General features: G+C 36.0%; 1 protein-coding gene across 1 annotated transcript; it reads left to right on the top strand.

Moving 5' to 3' along the window:
- Positions 1–8,106: 8,106 nt before the first annotated feature.
- LOC145015050 (aspartic proteinase oryzasin-1-like) lies at positions 8,107–12,656 on the top strand. Its single transcript, XM_078973501.1, has 14 exons — positions 8,107–8,253; positions 9,015–9,369; positions 9,464–9,524; positions 9,748–9,842; positions 9,927–10,039; positions 10,126–10,294; positions 10,400–10,439; positions 10,515–10,579; positions 10,649–10,762; positions 11,022–11,086; positions 11,470–11,617; positions 11,746–11,865; positions 12,100–12,188; positions 12,295–12,656. Exons 2-14 carry the CDS (start codon positions 9,028–9,030, stop codon positions 12,377–12,379), a joined length of 1,506 nt encoding a protein of 501 aa, XP_078829627.1. The 5' UTR covers positions 8,107–8,253; positions 9,015–9,027; the 3' UTR covers positions 12,380–12,656.
- The last annotated feature ends 8,299 nt before the right edge of the window (positions 12,657–20,955 follow it).

Raw genomic sequence — 20,955 nt, forward strand, 5'->3', positions numbered from 1 at the left:
GGTCCTTGGACTTTATGTAGGATTCAATTTGATCCAGACCTATTTTGTAAGCAAGGGACACTTCATTAGAAGATACAACATTTTCACAAGTGTAGGCTTCAGCATCAATTTCATCCTCGTTTAATTCAAGGAAAGGCAAAATCATGCGATGTAGCTTCTTCCCTATTTCACAATCAAGATGCAACTGGTGATGTTAAAATAGATTCTCTTGGCAATTAAACAAAAAACATTCCTCTGTTTAAGAAGTTTAAGATTATCTCTTTGCACATAAATAGAATCATCTTTAGATCTAATTAACTCCTTTTCCTTCTGCTCGATCCACATTCTTCGTTCCTCACTCTTTGAAGAAATCTTGCTGATTTGATCAGTTAGGTTAGAATTCGTGACACGGGTTTGGGTGAGACTGCTACTTATGCTAGAGAATTTTGACTTCAAATTATTTAATTCCTTTTCATAATTATTAGCAGGTATTTTTAGAGAAGCAAGAATATCTTGTACCTTTTTTATCAACTCATCACATTCGTTGATCTGAGCACTGACAGGCTTGGCAGCAAAACATCTGTCCTCTCGCTCTCTTTCTTCTTCAACTCCCCCATCAGTTGTGTATCCCCTCATTTGGGACACACCCTCGGTCACTGCAAAGCATCTTCCCATTGACTGCTCTGCTTTTGCCATCATAGCTTTTTTGTGAGTAGGCTTCCTAACTTCATCATCCTCCGAATCTGTGGACCAGACCTCCACACCTCGAAACTCATCACTGTTGTTTGAACCCTGCACAATCAAAGCATTCATAGTAGAGTTATTAACAACAGACTTTCTTTTCTTTATCTCCTCCAATCTTCTCAGGAGGCTCGCTTCCTCATCATCTTCGCTTGTCTTCTCTTCTTTCTTTCTTAGCATGCAATCTTTAGCAAAATGATTTTCGCCTCCACAGTAATGACAGTTAAATCCTGATTCGCCTCCAATTTTAGCTTCCTTCTTTGATTCTTTCCTCCTTGATCTGTTCGGCGCTATAACTTCCTTGCCAATTTCGGTTCTTGTTGGCTGGGAATTTCTTCTTGATGAATTTTCTAGGGTTTGACACCATCATTGCATATTCTTCGCCGGTTAGATCAAAATACGCAAGATCTAATTCCTCTTCTTCTTCAACCGAACTCTTTCCTTTGGAGACAAGAGCTAAGGAACCAAGACCCGAAATTACATTCGTTTCCTTTAATAAGGCATTCTCATGGGATTTTAAAATACCCACAAGTTTTGCCAGAGAGTATGACTTGAACTGTTCATGAGCTTTAACAGTTGACACAACAACCATCCATTCAGGTCTGAGACCATGCATGAAAGTGACCTTTTGTTCAATCACCTTTCTTTCAATCCCATGCTTTATCATCTTACTCAAAATATGATTGAAACGATCGAAAGTTTGGATAAGTTTTTCTTCGGGATTTTGCTTAAAGTCGCCAAAATTAGATAACATGAAGGTTTGAATAGAGTGTTCCAGATCTTCATCTGTGGAATATAATTCCTTCAATCTATCCCAGATCTCCTTAGCTGTAGCACAGGAACTTACCAAACGAAACATATCCGATTGCAGCGCAAACCTTATCATCCTTAGAGTTTTGATGTTGCACTGAAACTTCTCTTTTTCATCCTGAGGAATGTCTTGGACGTCATTGACAAGCTGATTGTATTCTTTCTACATTTTAACAATCCTTGATGTACTAGAATGAGCGAATGGGCCTGAAGTGATTGCTTCCCAGATTAGATACCCATTGTCCTCCGATCCAATCACGTAATCTTCAAAATGATGCGTCCAGACTTCATAGTCTTGCATATACAAGATCGATATTCTTGATGTAGATCCTATGCTGTTGGAAATATTGATCGGATTAGTCTGTAAATCGTCCATGGACATTGTAAATACTTTTAATCGATAACATGTAAAAGATCAGACTTGTAATATTTCGTTAGGGTTGGATTAACAATTAATGAGATACGTCAATAAAGAGTGACGGCTCGATTAATATCAATCAATGCGGAATTGAAACCCTATGAGCTCCTTCGACAGAAGAGGTGTGTATGGATTACACAGTCTCCTGCTCTGATACCAATTGATGAGTTAACAACTCTTAGATCGATCAGATCTTTCACAAGTACGACAAAAGTAATCAAATAGTTTAAGAATAATATGAGTAAGAACACAAAACAGAATCAAACTTATGCTTATGATTCAAATAAAGTCACGCCTTAGTAGAGCTCGATTAAGAACTTCCGATGTAGAGGCGAGCTAGGGTTTACAGTAGATCTGAAACAAAAACAATTAAAGCGCTAACTTCTAAGTCTGCATGCATGCAACTTATATACTAAACCCTAATACAAAATTATGCACGGCTAGACAAGCCCAATACTGACATTCAAACTGGGCTATGGACCGAGCCCATGACGCAACCCAATAGACTCAACACTCTCAAATCTCATTCTAACTTGATCGTTGGAGCTTTGTTCTAGGAACTCCTCCCCGACATCGGCTAACGATCATCTTTCTTCTTTGCACTGTGATATCAGGAGACGGAACCTGCACGGAGCCCATCTGTAACCTCAATCAAGCCATCTCCTCTATATCACAGCAATTTCCATTCTTGAAGTTTTGTTAAAGATCCAAGAAGGTGGTGTAGTATTTTTGGTGCATTTCGAGTGAGGATTCTTCTAGTAGAAATCAAGTTTTCCTTCCTCTTTATTTCTCCTGGAAATTCATCATATTTACAGAGGTTTAAATGACTTTCTTACCATCCATCTCTATTTTTCGAGTCATTTTCTCAATCCTTGAAGTATTTGGTGACATTTGTCAAAGTTAGAAATCTAGACATAATTTTTGATCTGTTTTGCAAGGGCTATAGAGATCGGTATGATCCAAATAAGATGATGCTCCAGAGAGATGAACTTATAGGAAATCGAGTCTAGTTTTGAAAAAGTCTGATAACACCCTTTTTAAAGTTGTAGATTCTGTTTTACATTAAAAATACTAAATAGGGGTCAGGCTGTGAAACTTCAAAATATGAAACTTAGACTTTGTTTTCTATTTTAATTGCTTGTTTCTATGTGTGGTTAATTTTTCAATCTTATTGAGTGTGTTTTTGTTATAAAGTGGCTGCCAAAATATTTTCATGAACACTGTTAAAAGTGTTATTAATCAATTCCATTAATTGCTCAAAGTTTTGGAATCATTATTTTCTTTGTTGTTACAAAAACTCATGTTGATTTTTATATCAATTATAGTGAGTTGATTTTGTGGAATTATAAAGTACATTGTTAGGAGTATCCTATATCTCATATTGAATGGGATGAACGTAGTTACCTAGGATGTATGTTCCCTTTTGATTTTTGAGTATTATGCTATGAATGTCGAAATACTTTATGTGTAACTATATCTAGGATGTTGCATGCTAGACTCCTTTTTGTTTGATGTGAGATGTGAGCTAAGATCATGCTAAATTGAGGGTTGTGCATGAATATTATGTGTTGTGAGCACGCCAATACTTGTTAGAAAATATTTGTTTAAAATGTTTTAAGACAAGCATCCTAGTATTGTATAATCATTATAAAAACGTTGTGAATGAAAGTGGTGTGTGATGTAAAATATAATAACTACATAAAATTGCATGTTTGCATGAAATGACCCCTTAAAAGGTAATATGTTAATAAAAGAAAATTCATAATATTTAGATGATTACTTAAAGAGGGTAAAAGTGTAACTCCTTTATTAATTAATTATTATTAAACTAAAAAGGAAAACACACTAGCGGGGCGAAGGCTAGTAACCTAGACATAGGTATATACCCTATCCGGATTATTGCGTGAACTCGATGGGTTGTATGACACCTACAGGAAAAGAGCTTAAGCCAAAGCGGCATCAAATGATTTTATAGGAGATTATTCAAGTCATGGTCCGAACGGTGGGAGGACTAGAGTGATGTTGGTCTAGTGGTGGGACAAGTGCAAACATCATGTGGGATTGGGAGGTGTAACACGGTGGAGTTGGCACTGTTTGTACCAATCCTTAACGACAATGCATGTATATGAATGTTCAATATCAGAGTAGTGAATGCAATGCACCAAGAGCAATTATTACAGGTGGGAGTCGCGCCTCACCTAGTACATTGGGTCGTGTTGGTCACGTTGGGGGTTTGCGGTGAATAAATAGACTCTAACTAGGAAGTATTACTTTAATAACTACAGTGATGATGATCGATGAGTGATTATTAAAATAAAAAGGAGAAATAAATATTATATAATAATATTATAGCGGTGAAAAGATAAAAAAAAAATTAGTTACAGCGGGGTTGAGGAGATTAACTAATAAAGGAAGCTCTAAAAGAAGAATAAAAATAAAAAGAGATAAACAGTGTTTGATATGCGGTGTGATGTTAGTTATGTCTTGATTAAGAGTCTTTGGTTATGTGGGGATGTTTTGTGTGATCCATCTATGATATGTGTCTTCTTCTAACACTATACTGTAATTGACTAACTTAATTTATGCTATCACTTGTTCTTTGCTTGTTAGTTCTTATGTATTTGAACATGTAGCTTGACATGATGCCTTGGTGAGGATGGGAACCATTGGGTAGTTTTAGTTATGATACCATTTGGACATGTGGGGTTTTCATCATTATGTTTTGTGAACTTTAAATTTTGGTGGGTTTATGTTGACATGAAAGTAACATTTGTGATGTTTTTGAAATAATCATAATAATTTTTCTGCAACGTGTTCTATTAAAAAGCGTTTAACTTTTTTTAAAAGAAAATTATGTGAAAATTCACAGTCTTACAAGTTGGCATCAGAGCCATGTTGTGAATGAACTGAATACAGAGGCCGGTGTTCAGACTCATAGTGTAGAATGTCATAATTAGGTGCTTTAGGATCTTAGGGGGGGGATGCTGAGAGATATTTGTTATACGAAGGTACATTACACTGAGAGATTAAAAGAGATTTAGATCACTAGAGTAAATGAATGTAAGGTCTGTTTATGCTTACGTTTCTGTATTGACGATGACATCCCAAAGTTTTAATAAAAACAAAATACATTTCTTCAAATGATACTATGGTTTTCAAATAAACATATATATATATATATATATATATATATATATATATATATATATATATATATATTAATAACCATGAATTTGGGGGTGTCACAACCACCCATTGCCACCTCGGGCAATGGTGGTCGATGGTGGTCCATGGCGGTAGCCGCCCACTCAAGGTGTCGATGGTGGTTCTCGAGTGATAAATCCAACAACCCATACACACCTAAAAACCCCTACATCATACATGCACATACTAGTACCAGAAAATAACACAAAAATGCCCAATACAACCACCAAGATATTGGTAGACGGTGGCAGCCACCACCTCACGGTGGTGGTGGTGGTGGGTTTTCTTCGGTCTATCCAGCCAAGCAAAATCCACACGATGCCATACACTGAAACACACATACATATGTGAAAACACATGAAAACACAACGCCCACATGGTGGCATGCAACAGTCAAAGAAATGATGGCAAAAAGGGACAACCGCTCAGAGCGGCGGCGACGACGGGACGTGATGAAGCAATAGAAGAAGCGAAAGGGGTGGAAAGGGGGTTGCGCCTTTACCGAAGAGATGCAACAGTGGCCACAAGCTCCGTTCTTCTAACCTCCCCATTTTCACGACATCAGTCTCGTCGATCCTTGTCTTTGTCGGCAGCATCAACGGCTGTGGTTGCTCGGTGGTTCAGGACATCGACAAACGAGATGGCGACGGCTGGAGACGATATTAGGGTTAGGGTTAGGGTTTGTTTAAATGAGGAGCCAATGGAGGATGGGGGTGACGGGTTTTAATCCCGCCTCCAACTTTCAAACTTTAGTCCATTTTATTCAATTTTAGCCCCTGCCACCAAACATTTTCAGATTAAGTCCAATAATTACCAAACAACCCCCAGCTTCCACAATTCTATTCATAACTAGTTAGAAAGTTACCCTTTAACTACCGATTTCCAGAATTTATAACATTTAATTCCTTGCACTAATACTATTATAAATTAGTACGGATTTAGGGCTGACATAAAAATATAAAAATACATCTCGGGGTTTTACGGTTTATTATTTATTTACTTATTTTATTTATTCATTTTATTTTAAACGAGATGTTACTTAGTTGATTTTGGGCCTGTTTTGGGCTTGGATTTTTTTGGCTAGGTTTTAGTTGATGGGCTGAAAATGGGAGAAAGGTAAAATAGTCTTTTTACCCTAGGGTTTTGGATTGATGGATTAGAACCCCCCCCCCCCCCCCCCCCCCCCCGGTTTTGGATATGACCTAATTATTAATTAGTGTTTTATGTGATTGGTTAGTGCGGAATTCTCCGGTACAACAGCCTAAGCATTTATTCGACTTATTAGCGGACTAAGATGAGTTTGTTCACAATAATGTAGGACACTAATATATGTTATGTGCTTGTACTCTTTGTGCATCCTAATGTATGTGTTGTATGCCTATGTGCCTGTTTGCTATATGTATGTGAGGGTGAAATAGACCCGGGGGTGAAATGGACTCGGTACATGCTTGTGCAAACATATGAGTTGAAATAGACTCGAGGGTGAAATAGACTTGGTGCGGTCTTGGGCTGATGCATGAGCTGAAATAGACTTGGGGGTCAAATAGACCTGGGGGTGAAATAGACCTGACACAGCCTTGAGCTGGTGTATATTTATGGTATGTAGTATTTTGGGGAACTAACTAAGGTTCGTGCTTACGATTTTCAGTTTATATTTCAGGTACTTACGGATCGAATGGGAAGAGCTCGTGATGATCACATCGCACACATCATGACTTTTCACTTATTTGACTATAATGTGTTTTGGATGATTATGAATACATTATGATTTCCCTTTTGTTTTGATAAGTACGTTTGGGTGATGTTTTATTTAATATAGAAACAAAAAATTTTGCCTTTGAGTTTTGCGTTCTTACAGTGAATCACAACTTCTCTTTCATTAGGGTGTAGGATAACATCTTTTTAGTTTTATGTTTAATTTCTTTTAATTTGCTTATAAAAGACAAAATAATAATAAAATTTTTAATCAGGGCACACTAGTCTTATTAGGTTAAACAAAGACTAAGCATGTAACATAAACGTATAAAAGGGACAAAGTGTGCAACAAATTTGGCATTTAAGGACTCCATAGATGGAAAACCCGAGTTACGGACTAAATGCACAAGTAGCATAATACCGCAAGGACCGTTCGTGTAATTTACTCTAATAGTTATTTTAAAATTGTTTCCGTGTCCGCTTAAGAATATTTTATAAAAAAAAATCGTTTTTAGTTTTCCAAAACCCATCACCAGGAGTTTGAGACCATTAGAAGCTTTGTCATCGTTCCGGGAAGATACAATTCTGAATGAGACGACGATTGACGTTGCTGGAAATTTGTTGAAAGTAGAGAGATGGAAACACTCGATGGAGGATTAGTTATGTCGTGCTCCATCCACTGTACCAGTTCCAGTTCAGTTTCTACATCCTATCAATGTTCATATCTAAGATTTCTTCTAGGTGTCTTGGGTATGCCGAAGACAACATGACTCTGACAAACTATGTTGGATTTCATCTCCGACTCCAGCGGTTCCTCTCCGTAAAGAAGGCGGGGGCTTCGACGTTAAGTTGTAAACAAAAGACGAGAGAAAGAAGAATGAGAGATTGAGAAGAGTTAAAGAGTAAGGGTGAGAGGGTGAGATTGGGGTGATATTTGTTTAGTTTTTAATTAAAAAACAATAACAATGTGGATTAATAAAATGAAAAAGGAAATGAAAAGGATAAAAAAAATAATTTTAAATCGACCAAATTCATGAAAATTTTGACCGGAGTAAATTAGAAAGTTTTTGAACTCCATCTAATATGCAGTCTAGTATAAAAAAATTAGGAAGAGTGAGGAAGTAAATCCCAATTTAAGAGTTAGGTTTGAATGAGAGATATTGTTGGGTGATTTCGTTACGGAAAGTCGGAAACCGCCTAGAAGGTGCCGCTTGTCCTTTTGTATAGTTACTATTATATTATTTATTATTATATTATTATTATTTTTTTTTGGAGCACAATATCTCATCCAAACTCTTCATCCTGAATCCTATTTATTGAACTTGTTGCCTCCACGGAAAAAAGCAGGTATCGTACCACCTCTCACCAGCTACCCCTTCACTGCTCTTCTCTCTGATATTTTTGTGGTAGGTACTCTCATCGACTCTTTTTTCACTTTTCCTTCAACTATTTTCAAAGAAATTTGTGCCTTTTTGTTGCTGCTTTTACTTTGTATCGACTCATAGTTACCAGTAATCAATTCTATTTGATTATGAGTTTTTCATGGCTTTGTAGTTTTAGTGCTTAGATTCACTTTGTTTCGTAATAGTTGATCTGGTCATCAGTTTACTAATAGTTGATCTGTTCATCAGTTTACTTGTCCTTCAAATTTGTTTTCAGGTAATTTAGTTGGATTATTTTTGAGTTACTAACTTCATACGCTACCTATATGTTTGACTTTATCACTTGGATAAAAAATCTGGCTCAATCTCTCTTTCTTTTCAAGTGAATCCTTTGATTTCCTTTCAAAATTTGCAGTTTTAAGTGAATACTTTGAATTTGATTTCCATGGATAAAATTTTCTGGCAAAGTTTTTTTTAACTAGTCAATGCTCTGAAAATCAACTTTTTTCTCTAGATCATGTAAGTTGACTTTTGTGCCACGAGGTTCTTTAGGTTCATTTCACGCCTTTTGTGTTTTTAGTTCGACGTACTCCTGATTTAAACCGACTTTTCCTTTCAAGCTCAAAATTATATCGAAATTTTGACGCTATTTAATGTATGGAACGTAATACAACAAGGTGAAGATTATCGACGTCAAGTTTGTCACAAAATTTATACTAACTTTTACCATTAATTTAATTCTACTATACCAATTCATACGCCTTTGTTTCCCACGCTTTTGTCAGGACACTATTCACTATGGGGAATCGATATCTTTGTTTGGCTTTATGTTTATGTGCTTTGATACCCTCTATGCTTGATGCTGCTTCCGATGGGTTACTGAGAATCAACATGAAGAAACGACCTTTGGATATTAATAGCATCAAGGCTGCTAGAAAAGAAAGCAAATATGTTAATGGTCTTAAGAACACGCCACATGGTTTAAGTGATGCTAATGAGGATGTTGTCCCTTTAGTCAACTACTTGGATGCCCAATACTATGGGGAGATCAGTATTGGTTCTCCACCTCAGACATTCACTGTCATATTTGATACTGGTAGTTCCAATCTCTGGGTTCCATCATCCAAGTGCATATTTTCTGTAAGTTTTTTCATCTCATCTCATTTGGTAATTTATGGATCTTTATTACAATTTCCTTACTTTATAGTTTATACCTTCAACTGCTTATATATAGATTGCTTGCTACTTCCACAACCGGTTTAAGGGAACAAAGTCAAGCACTTACACAAAAATTGGTAAAGACATGCACCATTCTCATTTTTTCAAGATGTTTTGCTTACAATTTCTTTACTTTAAGTTAACATATATGTCTTAAACATCTAGGTTTTGTTTCCAGTAGTTACAATATCACTAAATGGTGACCAAGTTTTAAGCTTTGCACATGTTGCACCAAAGTTTTAAGTTTTGCATATGCTTAATGCTTGTATCTTTTTTTTTTTTTTGCTTGGTAATAATTAGGGGACAATTTGCAAATAAACTATGGATCTGGATCAATTTCTGGATTCTCCAGTAAAGACACTGTTCAAGTTGGTGATATTTGTGTCGAAGATCAAGTAAGTCTTCTTCCATCCACAACTTCATACAACTCGATTCTTTCTCACTGATCATGTATAACATTAACATGCATTTTGTTTCAGGATTTCATTGAAGTTACTAAAGAAGGAAGTCTTGCATTTGTAATTGGCAAATTTGATGGGATTTTTGGACTCGGGTTCAAGGAAATTTCAGTTGGAGACTTGCAGCCAGTCTGGTAATAACTCATCACAATTTGGAGCAACTCTTTTTCTTGCTTTTTGTTGTGACTTATAATAATCTTCTTGTAATTAAAATTTACAGGTACAATATGGTTGAACAAGGCCTAGTAAAAGAACAGGTATTCTCTTTTTGGCTAAACAGAAATGAAGCTGATGAAGAAGGAGGTGAACTTGTCTTTGGTGGTGTTGATCCCAATCACTTCATAGGGAAACACTCATACGTACCCGTGACTAGAAAGGGTTACTGGCAGGTGTGTATTTAATATTATAAATCACCAAACTCTGATTCTCTGTCTGTTAAAAAGACTTAATTGCCCTCCTCATCCTCATCATTTTGTTTTACATATGTCTTGCAGTTCAATATGGGAGATTTCCTTATTGGAAACCAATCTACAGGTAATTTGAATCAATATGTTTAATACTTATTTTATCATTGTTTTGTTTCTTAAATTTTTTTTTTTTTTTCTACAGGATTCTGTGAGGGTGGTTGTGCTGCTATTGTGGATTCTGGAACATCCTTGCTTGCTGGTCCAACTGTATGTATCTTAGGGATTTCAAGTTTTTCATATTTATTTTTTTGAAGCTAATTAGTTTGTAAAATTCAGGCTGTTGTCACGGAGATTAACTATGCAATTGGAGGTGAAGGAGTACTCAGCAGTGAATGCAAAACACTTGTGACTGAATATGGAGATATGATCTGGGATCTCCTTGTTTCTGGGGTTCGTGTTTCTTTTTACTGATTAACTGGATAAATGATGTTTAAAATTATTTCAGAAAATGAAACTTTGTAATACTTAATGGGAAAAAAAAACTTCTTTCCATCGTTCTTTGTGCATTATGTCAAAAAGTAACACCTTTAATTTGCTTTATGGTGTTAACTCATGTCCCAATTTTGTCCATTAAGTAAAAAAAAGAAACAAATGAAGAATTCTTTAACCACTTCATTATAATCTTTTATGCTGATAATATGACTTTCAGGTAACACCTGGAAAAGTTTGTTCAGAGGCTGGTTTATGTTTCTCTGATGGAAGTCAGTCTGTGAGGTATGAGTTTTGTAATAGTTTTTAAATTTAATATATTAATAAAGTTCATTTAAATATATAAACTCAAAATGATTTTAAGATTATGTAAAATGTATGGCAATTTAAATACTATCTCGCTATAATTACTAGTTTCTTGATACAATTATTTTGGAAAGATTGGAAATTTTCCACCAAGTTGATGAAATTGGGTCAATTCCAAATTGATCTATTAAAATAATGTGAGTCAACTATTGACTATTAGTTGGTAATCAAGCAGTAGAAGCTGAATTCCTACATGCAGTGACATACTTCTATTGATTTGTTTAGTAGTTATAGCACACTAATTTCATTTGTTCATATTACAATATTGTCCTTATGATGGTGGAATTTTACTTTTGTTGCAGTTCAAACATTGAAACAGTGGTTGGGAAAGAGAATGATGGACTTGGGGATACAGTGTTATGTGAAGCTTGTGAAATGGCTGTTGTTTGGATGCAAAACCAGCTCAGACAATCAGCGACCAAGGAAGCCGTGCTAAGCTATGTGAATAAGGTGACTCTTGATTACTGTTATTATATTACCATTATACACACACACACACACACACACACACACATATATATATATATATATATATATATATATATATATATATATATATAATTGACAATGTTGAATAGCTTTGTGAGAGCATACCAAGCCCAGCTGGAGAATCAGTAATCGATTGCAGTACCCTCCATAAGATGCCAAATGTTTCATTCACCATTGGGGAAAAACTCTATACCCTCACTCCAGAACAGGTATGAATGAATTCTTCAATTCTGTATATGTGATTGTACTTAATAAAATCCACCCAATTATAATAGCATTGAATTTCAAATTTTCTTATATCCGAAAAATTTACCTGATTATAGCAATGAAAATTGGTTGGTAATAGGAATAAATAAGTATGATGATATATAATAAACAAATCAAAGAAAGTACATTGCTATTTCTTGCGTTTAAGCCAATTAATGTTTTGTCTTTGATGTCAGTATATTCTGAAAACCGGAGAAGGTGCGGCTACTGTTTGCATCAGTGGTTTTATGGCATTGGATATGCCACCTCCAACAGGCCCTCTTTGGTATGTACAATTTTCATACTGAAAACCAACTCATAATATAAGTATTTTAGGTATAAATATTACAATTTTAGGTATTTAATGGGGTGTGATGCTATGTTGGGTGCAGGATTCTGGGAGATGTGTTCATGGGTGTTTACCACACTGTGTTTGACTACGGAAATCTGCAGCTGGGATTTGCTAAATCAGCATAGTTTACTGTCTGATTAGCGTGGAAAAAATAACTTTAAGCCTCTCATGTAAATATATAATATTGTGGATGTATCGTGTACTTGAATATTTTTACTGTGGTAACGAATACGTTAGGAGGAGGGGTTGTATTGTATGATGTTATTTCGCTCATTTGCGACCCTTGATGGTTGCATATGATGTGCGTAAGTTATTATCTAAAACTGAACTTGAGAAAAACAATTGTGGTTCTTTTGTTTATCCTGGATTGATATTTACAATATGTCTTTGTCTTTGCTCTTACATGTTATGAGTGCTTTGGATTTTTACTATGCTTGGGGTGTATTGAGTTGAACCTAGCTTGATGCAAACACGATAAAAGTTAGTACTTCTTTATGCCTTGTATAGAAAATGTGATGTGTTCTTTTTTTCTTAATCCCATTATAAAAAATCCCCTAATCTAATAAATAAGAGCAATTTCACCATGGTGGCATTCTATTAGCCCCAGTGAATTTCCTATATTACCCCCTTCTTTCTTTCTACCTAGCCCTACTATACGGTTTCCTCTTCTCCACGCTCAAATCAAATTCAAAGTTCAAACCGAATCCTTGTAAATCAGCAATAAATCATCGACAAAATCAATTTATTACGTCCTTTTTATCTCCCTGTTTCTCTCTATAATTGTACATGGATTGTGATTAGGTTTTTAAAAATTTCTTTCTTTCAACAAAACTTTACGTCGGTCATCTTCACCACCACAATCTATCCTCCTTCATCATTCTTTCAGTGGGGCTTCTTATTTAACCACTCTTGCTCAAGAATTCTCCTTCGGAATGAGGTAAGTGTTTTATCGTTTGTTGCTGCTATTCCTTATTCTTTTGTCCCTGGAAATCTTGAGGTTTGAGATTTAGGTTTTCTAATTCTACCACCCCCGTTCGATAATTGCAGATTCCAAGCATTTGGTAAAGATTTTAAGTGACATATAAGTAGGTGCCCTTCCTTATTTTCACTTTGTTTAATCTATAATTTTTCTCATTTCGGTTTACACTCATCAATGATGAATCTATAGAAATTAAAGGCGAGAATCGCTAATGATTCGCCAAGAAAAGAGGATTTCAACAAGTTTATGAGTATACTTACATGTGGATTTCTTCTAGGTTTGATACTTTTAGAGTAGTTAGGTGCTAAATAGGTCTCACATCGGATTTCTCACTGAAGTGTCACCACCATGCTCTTATATATGCACGAAAAAGAAATGTCGGTGATGAACCAAGGTAAAAACCATCCAAGGATTCATAGATGGTGTTTCTGATATGCTATGTAAAAGCTTAATTTCCAATGCTTAAGGAGATGGATTGGAGTGATCTATTGTTTTTTTAAGTTTCTACTTAATTTTTTTCCTTTTATGGAAAATTCATTTTCCCATCTGTGAATCGTTGGGTTTGAAGAGGCATAAAAACTTTGTATTCCATGTAAAATGATTCAATTTAAATTATTCATTCTTATTTTTATTTTGATTTATATATATTAATATGAGGGGTCTACATTTTAATTTATTTGGATTTATAGGAGAAGTAGTATCATCAATTTTAGAATAAAGATTATCTCCAATTCTTCACTTTGCATTTGCTTCACTCTTTATCAGTGTATGTAAAATATATAAAATATCAAGCACAAACTGGCTTGGTCAGGTCTTGATTGGGGAGATTATTCATTTTTCTATTTTGCTTCATCAAGGTAAAGTAGGGCAATAAAATGATGTTGGTAAAGTAGTAGAGGAAAACTGTTTACCTATGAGAAATGATGATAGATTTAATACATATATCGACTCAAACTATTCAACTGATATGTTTTTATAGAAGTACCCGATCAAAAACAAGATAGGGTTGATGTGGGTTTAATTTTCCTGGGCAATACTTCCAGACGTACAACTGGAATTTATCAGTTTTTAAGTGAATGTAAAATGTTATAACAAACAAATAAGTGAAAGTAGAATGTTATTTCTAGGATATAATGATTAGAAACCTTTTTAAAATTAGGATAATAAAAGTAATAGAAACATAAATGAACCTTCTGCTGCTATTTTTGGGTAATTTAAATAGTTTTAATACATAATGTTTAATTTTTATATCCATTTTAATTAGTTGCTAAGTTTTTTTTAATTAGTTTCTATGTGGTAGCGAATTTTTTAGAGCTTGATGTGAAAAAGGAGGGACTTTCACTGTTAAAATGTGTCCTCTTGCCATGACGGAATATATGCCAATTATATTAAAGTTATTTTGCAATGAAAATATATGATGAGAAGTTAATCACTTAACTTATATTATACTAGGTGTGAAAATACACGAGTTGATTTAAAAAAGATTAAACATTAAATTACAATGTAATTTTTTTTTAATTTATAACTTTAAAATAAGAAATAAATAAGTGTATTTATTGCAATTTAGTATCATATATATGATATTTAATACTACATATATATATATATATATATATATATATATATATATATATATATATATATATAATTTTAAATTTAAAAATTGAAACAAATCAAAGTCTCCCCCAATTGAAGTAGACTTCGTCCTCGAAGTCTGCTGCGGTGAACAGTCCCGGATAATGCTTTCGCATTTCTGCCTCAGCCTCCCACGTCCATTCGGACCCCTTCCGGTGCTCCCATTGTACCTTCACCAAAGGTATTTCCTTGTTCCTTAGTATCTTCACCTTTCTCTCCAGTACAGCCACGGGCCTCTCCAAATAATTCAGGCGCTCATCGACCTGAATATCATCCAACGACACTACCGCCTCCTGATCCATGATGCACTTTCGCAGCTGCGAAACGTGGAAAGTGCTGTGTATCCGACTAAGCTCCTCCGACAGCTCTAGCCTGTAAGCCACCTTGCCAACCCTGGCAATGATCCTGAACGGCCCGATATATCGGGGACCCAATTTCCCCCTCTTCCTGAAGCGGATCACGCCCTTCTAGGGCGAGACATTCAGGAGTACCATGTCCCCCACCTGAAATTCCAACTCGGACCGGCGTTTGTCGGTGTAACTCTTCTGTCGACTCTGAGCGGTCTGCAAGTGCTGTCTAACTTGCTGGATCTTTTCGGTAGTTTGCAAGACTATCTCCGTACTACCCATCACCCTGTGTCCAACTTCACCCCAACAGACCGGGGTGCGACATCTCCGCCCGTACAACAGCTCGAATGGCGGGGCGCCAAGGCTAGAATGATGACTGTTGTTGTAGGCGAACTCCGCAAGCGGTAGGTGAGAGTCCCATCTCCTACCGAAATCAATGACACATGCCCTCAACATGTCATCGAGGGTCTGAATAGTCCGCTCGCTCTGGCCGTCGGTCTGCGGGTGGAATGCTGTGCTGAAGTGCAACCGCGTGCCCAACTCCTCGTGAAACTTTTGCCAGAAGCGGGAGGTAAACCTGACATCACGTTCAGAGACAATGGAGACAGGAACCCCATGGCGAGACACGATCTCCCGAACGTACAACTCGGCCAATTTTTTCGGCCGATGAGCCCTCTCGAATAGCTAAGAAATGGGCGCTCTTGGTCAATCGATCTACGATGACCCATATAGCATCAAACCCCTTTGCCGTCTTCGACAATTTGGTAATAAAATCCATCGTGATCTGTTCCCATTTCCACATGGGAATCTCTAGGGGCTGCAGCTTTCCATGGGGCCTCTGATGCTCGGCCTTGACCATCCTACATGTCAAGCACGTCTGCCTAACCCCACCCGTCATCGGGACCTAAACCCGTCATCGGGACCCAAACCCGACCGCATCGGGTTAATAGTCCCCGACTATCTTGCACAAACTGGGAGTTCTCGCCTTTGATCCTCTCCAGCTTCCAATTTTCCGGGCGGATGCCCTCAACCTGGGCGTCTCTGATCAAACCTACCAGCGGAGAATCCACTGCTATCCTCATACATACTGCTGGGGTGGAAGACCCTGCTGACTTGCGGCTCAAAGTGTCCGCCACTACATTCGCTTTATCAGGATGGTAAAGGATCTCGCAATCGTAGTCTTTGACTACGTCCATCCACCTATGCTGCCTCATGTTCAGGTTCGGTTGATCCGTGATATATCTCAAGCTCTTGTGATCCATGTAAATGGTACAACGGATCCCGTAGAGGTAGTGTCTCCATATCTTGAGGGAAAACACCATCGCCTCTGTTCCAAGTCATGCGTAGGGTATCTCGTCTCATTCGGCTTCAGCTTCCGCGATGCGTAGGCTATCACTCGTCCTATCTGCATGAGGACCGCCCCTAAACATGTGATGGATGCATCGTAGAACACCAAAAAAATCCTCGACTCCCTCCAGGAGTGCCAATATTGGAGCCTCGCACAATTGCTGACGGAGGGTCTCAAACGCCCTCTGATGCTCGTGATGGGTTTTGGTCATAAGACATCCTATATCCTCATACAAACCCTAATGATTGGATCTAGGTTTCTCTATTGCACATGCTTTGAATCCAAGACTATAAACCCTAATTCTAGTATTCAAGTAATCATGTTAACATAAGAATGAGTTTATAATGTTACCTTGATTGTTATGTAGCAATAACAATCCCAATTCCTCCTTGAATTGACTTTGGAATGCTTAGAGTCACAAGTGTCACTCCTCTAATGGCTTACAAACACCAAGAGCAAATGGAGAAGGTATAAAGAGAGAGGAGAGAGGTTAGAATTCATCCTTAAGACTTCTTGGGAAGGGATACACGAATTCATGAGCCTTGGGGTCTTTATATAGGTGTAGAGATAGGGTTTCAGTCATTATCCTTATCTAGTTGCTTATCCACAAAGCAACCCATAAGATAATCCTTGAATCCTTATCATGGTCAAATTCTAAGGCCTTATCACCTCAAAATTCGTTCACCCTATACTTAAGATAATCCTTACCTTATTTTGTAACTATCACATAATTACAAATCAGCCCCTCTAGTTTAATTAATTACACTTGATCACAAAATTAATTCCTAATTAATTATTGACCAATATTAATTAAACAAATATGATTTCTCCTTTAATATATCATTCTTATAACATATTAATAAATCATAATAACCTCTCTCTCTATTTATTTCTCCAATCAAGTTGCTTTGGTGAAGGCAACCTAAAAGGACCATGCACCATCGGGTCAAGTACATACCAAAATAGTTATGGACTTAGACACTAATCCAACAGTCTCCCACTTGGATAAGTCTAATAACTATTCTGCATATGACTTCAGATCCTGATCTGCAATCGTAGCTTTCCAAAGCCGCTGTCAACTCTGATCCTATCAGATACGCGTGTCCTTAGATAAGGGATCATATATTCCTCCATTCTAGATATCATATGAGATATGATTTCAAATCATTCTCTTTGTACTATATCTCGATTTCCGATTTATGACGACTGACTAATTGAACAAATCAAATTAGCCCTAGCCCGGCCGAGCATTTACGTTTGTCATCACTAAACCATCGAGGGGCCCAAAAGATATCGCTTTTATCCTTCTTTGGATAAAAGGAATGGATAAACTTTGATACAATGCTTGCTTGCACTCACTAACCAAATCACACACAACAATATGTTTTATAACACCAAGTTACTAATGCGTTTTCATATTATCAATGTGCAACCGATTAGCAAGATACAACTCACACATCTCGGTTTCAAGAATATAAGATGTTATCATCTCACCAATCACTCGTGATACAATTCATGGAGTGATCCAAGTGAGCGTGGGTTTAATCCAATGCTCAAATTCATATTCATAAGCACTCATGAATGTTGCAGCAAACATTTGCTTATATCTAATACTCTTTTAGACAATCCACACACCAATTCATGACAGTCTTCATTCATATTTACTTCCAACATATGAACGACTGTGGCCCGTTTGAATAATTCGATTATTCTTAATAAACTCAATTATTCTGGAAGTCAAAACATGCAAAGTGAAACACAAGAATAATACTAATCCCATATGGCCTCAACCCTTTGAGCATAAATAAAACACCTTTCATTTATCACCATATCGATTACTCATTATTTGTCGTTTCGGGTAATCAACTTCTTACTTGAATTATTACACTTGTCGCATGCTCCTAGCATGCACACAATGTTTACCTATGGTTCTTACTTTGTGAAATAGATCACATTGGACACATTTCCAATCATTCTCATTTCACAACTCCAAATCCGTTTTTCATAAGTTTAAGAATATCAAATTGTTGCCACTTATAGAATATGCTAGATTCTAGCATTTTATGCAATGATTCTTTCGTAATGTCACTGCACCAAAGTCACAAAGACTATTTCCAATGATATTACAAAGTCCTCTAACGGAAATTGTTACAAGACAATTCCTTAGATATGATGTCTCTCACTCAAAGTACATTCCTTTGAACATCCTTTCGCATAAAAGTTTCTAATCTAGTCATAATTTTTCAATGTTTACTCCCAATATGGACACGCTTCCATATGTTCCATATGACAACTCATTTCTTAATAGAATCTTTTCTATTCATCATAATGTCAATATGGTCCATTAATACCATGCTTCCAACTACTCACAAGCAACCAATCCTCGTCGAACTTTGGATTGTCCTTTGATAGTTGTTTAATTATTTCAGTCAAAACCGATTCTAGTCCCTTTTCCTCTAAATGCGCTAGACATTTGGAAAATTTTAGAATGGTCAAACATTAAAGCATTTGCAATCGATCCTATACCCGAAGTGTATGGGACACGATGCACAATGTTTTATTTGCTATGTTCTCAAAATTCGAATTGTGAAAAGGAATTCCGTAATCATAATCGAAATTTTAAGAACACACTATGTACCTTTGACTAAATTTATTAACATTTCTCAACCTAAGCCTTTAGATTTGAAATGAAGCATAATATTCTCTCCCTTAATTATAGCAAAACAACTTTACAACCCTTACGACTTTGCAAGGTATAACTCTTGTTTTCTATAATTAATATTGCCAACTTGCAATACGTGCCTTAATAATCATACAATCATAACATTTATGCTCCCACTATCATGATGATTATTATAAAACATAACACTTATGCTCCCACTAGCTACAACATGTATTCATAAACATCTTAACTTTCAGAAAAACAATACTTATTGAATTTCTTAAGTTCATGTTTCTAATACTTAGTACTTTGATAATCTTTTATCAATGCTTCTTGAACTTGTACACCTTTGCCTTCGATAGTTCATATGTGTGTCTAAACAATTAAGACTAATTGCCAAATCTCACAATTCAAATTATGGAAAGGGATACCGTAACCATGATCGAATTCGAGAATGCAATTTTACAATTACTATCTTCTTAAAATCTTTCTTAGTGAAAGCATTTCCTCACAATCATTTTCATGAAGGAGGAAATCTTATGACACTTAGATTTAAAGCGGTGTATTTGTTCCTATCCATGTGAATTTGTTAAAACCAAAGTTTACGACAAATTCAAACTCATATGGATCGAACTTTCTTAATCTTGATTTCTTGCCTCATGATAGCACAGCTGCCCACCACGTCTTCAAATAAGTTAAGCATCTCACCTTTTTTCTTATTAATGTACCTTTCATTGATCAAGGTGCTTTGCCTTTTATGTGTTCAAAATGAGAACTCATAGAACTCACATGCATAATTAACTCAATTTGAATGACATAGAAACAAAATAACGTCAACACGATAGGTCGTGAACCTCAACTCGTGTGCTAGTGATGATTGATAAGGTTTATTTGATTTGTTCTTGAAACGTTTCCAGACCATTAAGACTCCCACTAACTCCTTGACATATAAGATTCTCTTGTCAATAAACATTTGTTGACAACCAAATATTCACGAGTTAGTGTAGCTTTTATCAAAAAACACTTCATAAATTGGTCCTAGTTGGTCTTTGTCTTATCCAAGACATCACAACTTTCCACATTTGATGAATGTTATAAACCTTTAATACTTTTCACTAATTGTCACAATCTTAACTTTAAGACTTGTTATTGGAACGAATTATGATTGACTTTTGATTTAACCATTTCTTCAAATCTTGATTCCTTTACTTAGACATGCAATTGTACTAAGACTCACTTAGAGGATCAATTAAGATATGGTTCTTAATCATAAAGACCTATCATAAAGCATAAAAGGTACTCTCCCTTCTTCTTAGAATGGAGAAACTTTTATCTTTCTGCCTACTTGATTCTTCTTATTCGTTTTGCTATTGATTTAAACCTTTTTAATCAATTCCTAATTACACTTAATCTTGTAAGTATAATCATATTCACTAAACCTTTAGTAAATCATGATGAATATCTTTGTAACTATTATGATAAACTTGATCAACACACAACTTTGTGTACTCGATCTCCTAGTCCTTCACTTGACACTTTGTCAACGAATTAGTCTAATTATCAAATATGAAATTTCTCATTCATCATGCAACCAAGTTGCGTGATTCCAAATTTCTGTCCAATTGAAACTTTGGGCAATGAGAAACTCTCCCTATTTGGTAAATTCTCGACATTTCCATAAATAACATAACTAAGAATCATATCCATGCGTTGTAGAAATATGCAAACAT

The sequence above is a fragment of the Lactuca saligna genome, chromosome 9 (genome assembly GCF_052625555.1).
Source record: "Lactuca saligna cultivar CGN05327 chromosome 9, ASM5262555v1, whole genome shotgun sequence".
In the NCBI taxonomy this organism is placed as follows: domain Eukaryota; kingdom Viridiplantae; phylum Streptophyta; class Magnoliopsida; order Asterales; family Asteraceae; genus Lactuca; species Lactuca saligna.

What these genes read in the sequence shown, in the direction of transcription:
- LOC145015050 (XM_078973501.1), top strand. Translation starts at nt 9,028, where the DNA reads ATGGGGAATCGATATCTTTGTTTGGCTTTATGTTTATGTGCTTTGATA. An exon ending in GGAGACTTGCAGCCAGTCTG is followed by an intron (nt 10,040 to 10,125) that starts GTAATAACTCAT and finishes TAAAATTTACAG; the next exon opens with GTACAATATGGTTGAACAAG. An exon ending in GGGATCTCCTTGTTTCTGGG is followed by an intron (nt 10,763 to 11,021) that starts GTTCGTGTTTCT and finishes TATGACTTTCAG; the next exon opens with GTAACACCTGGAAAAGTTTG.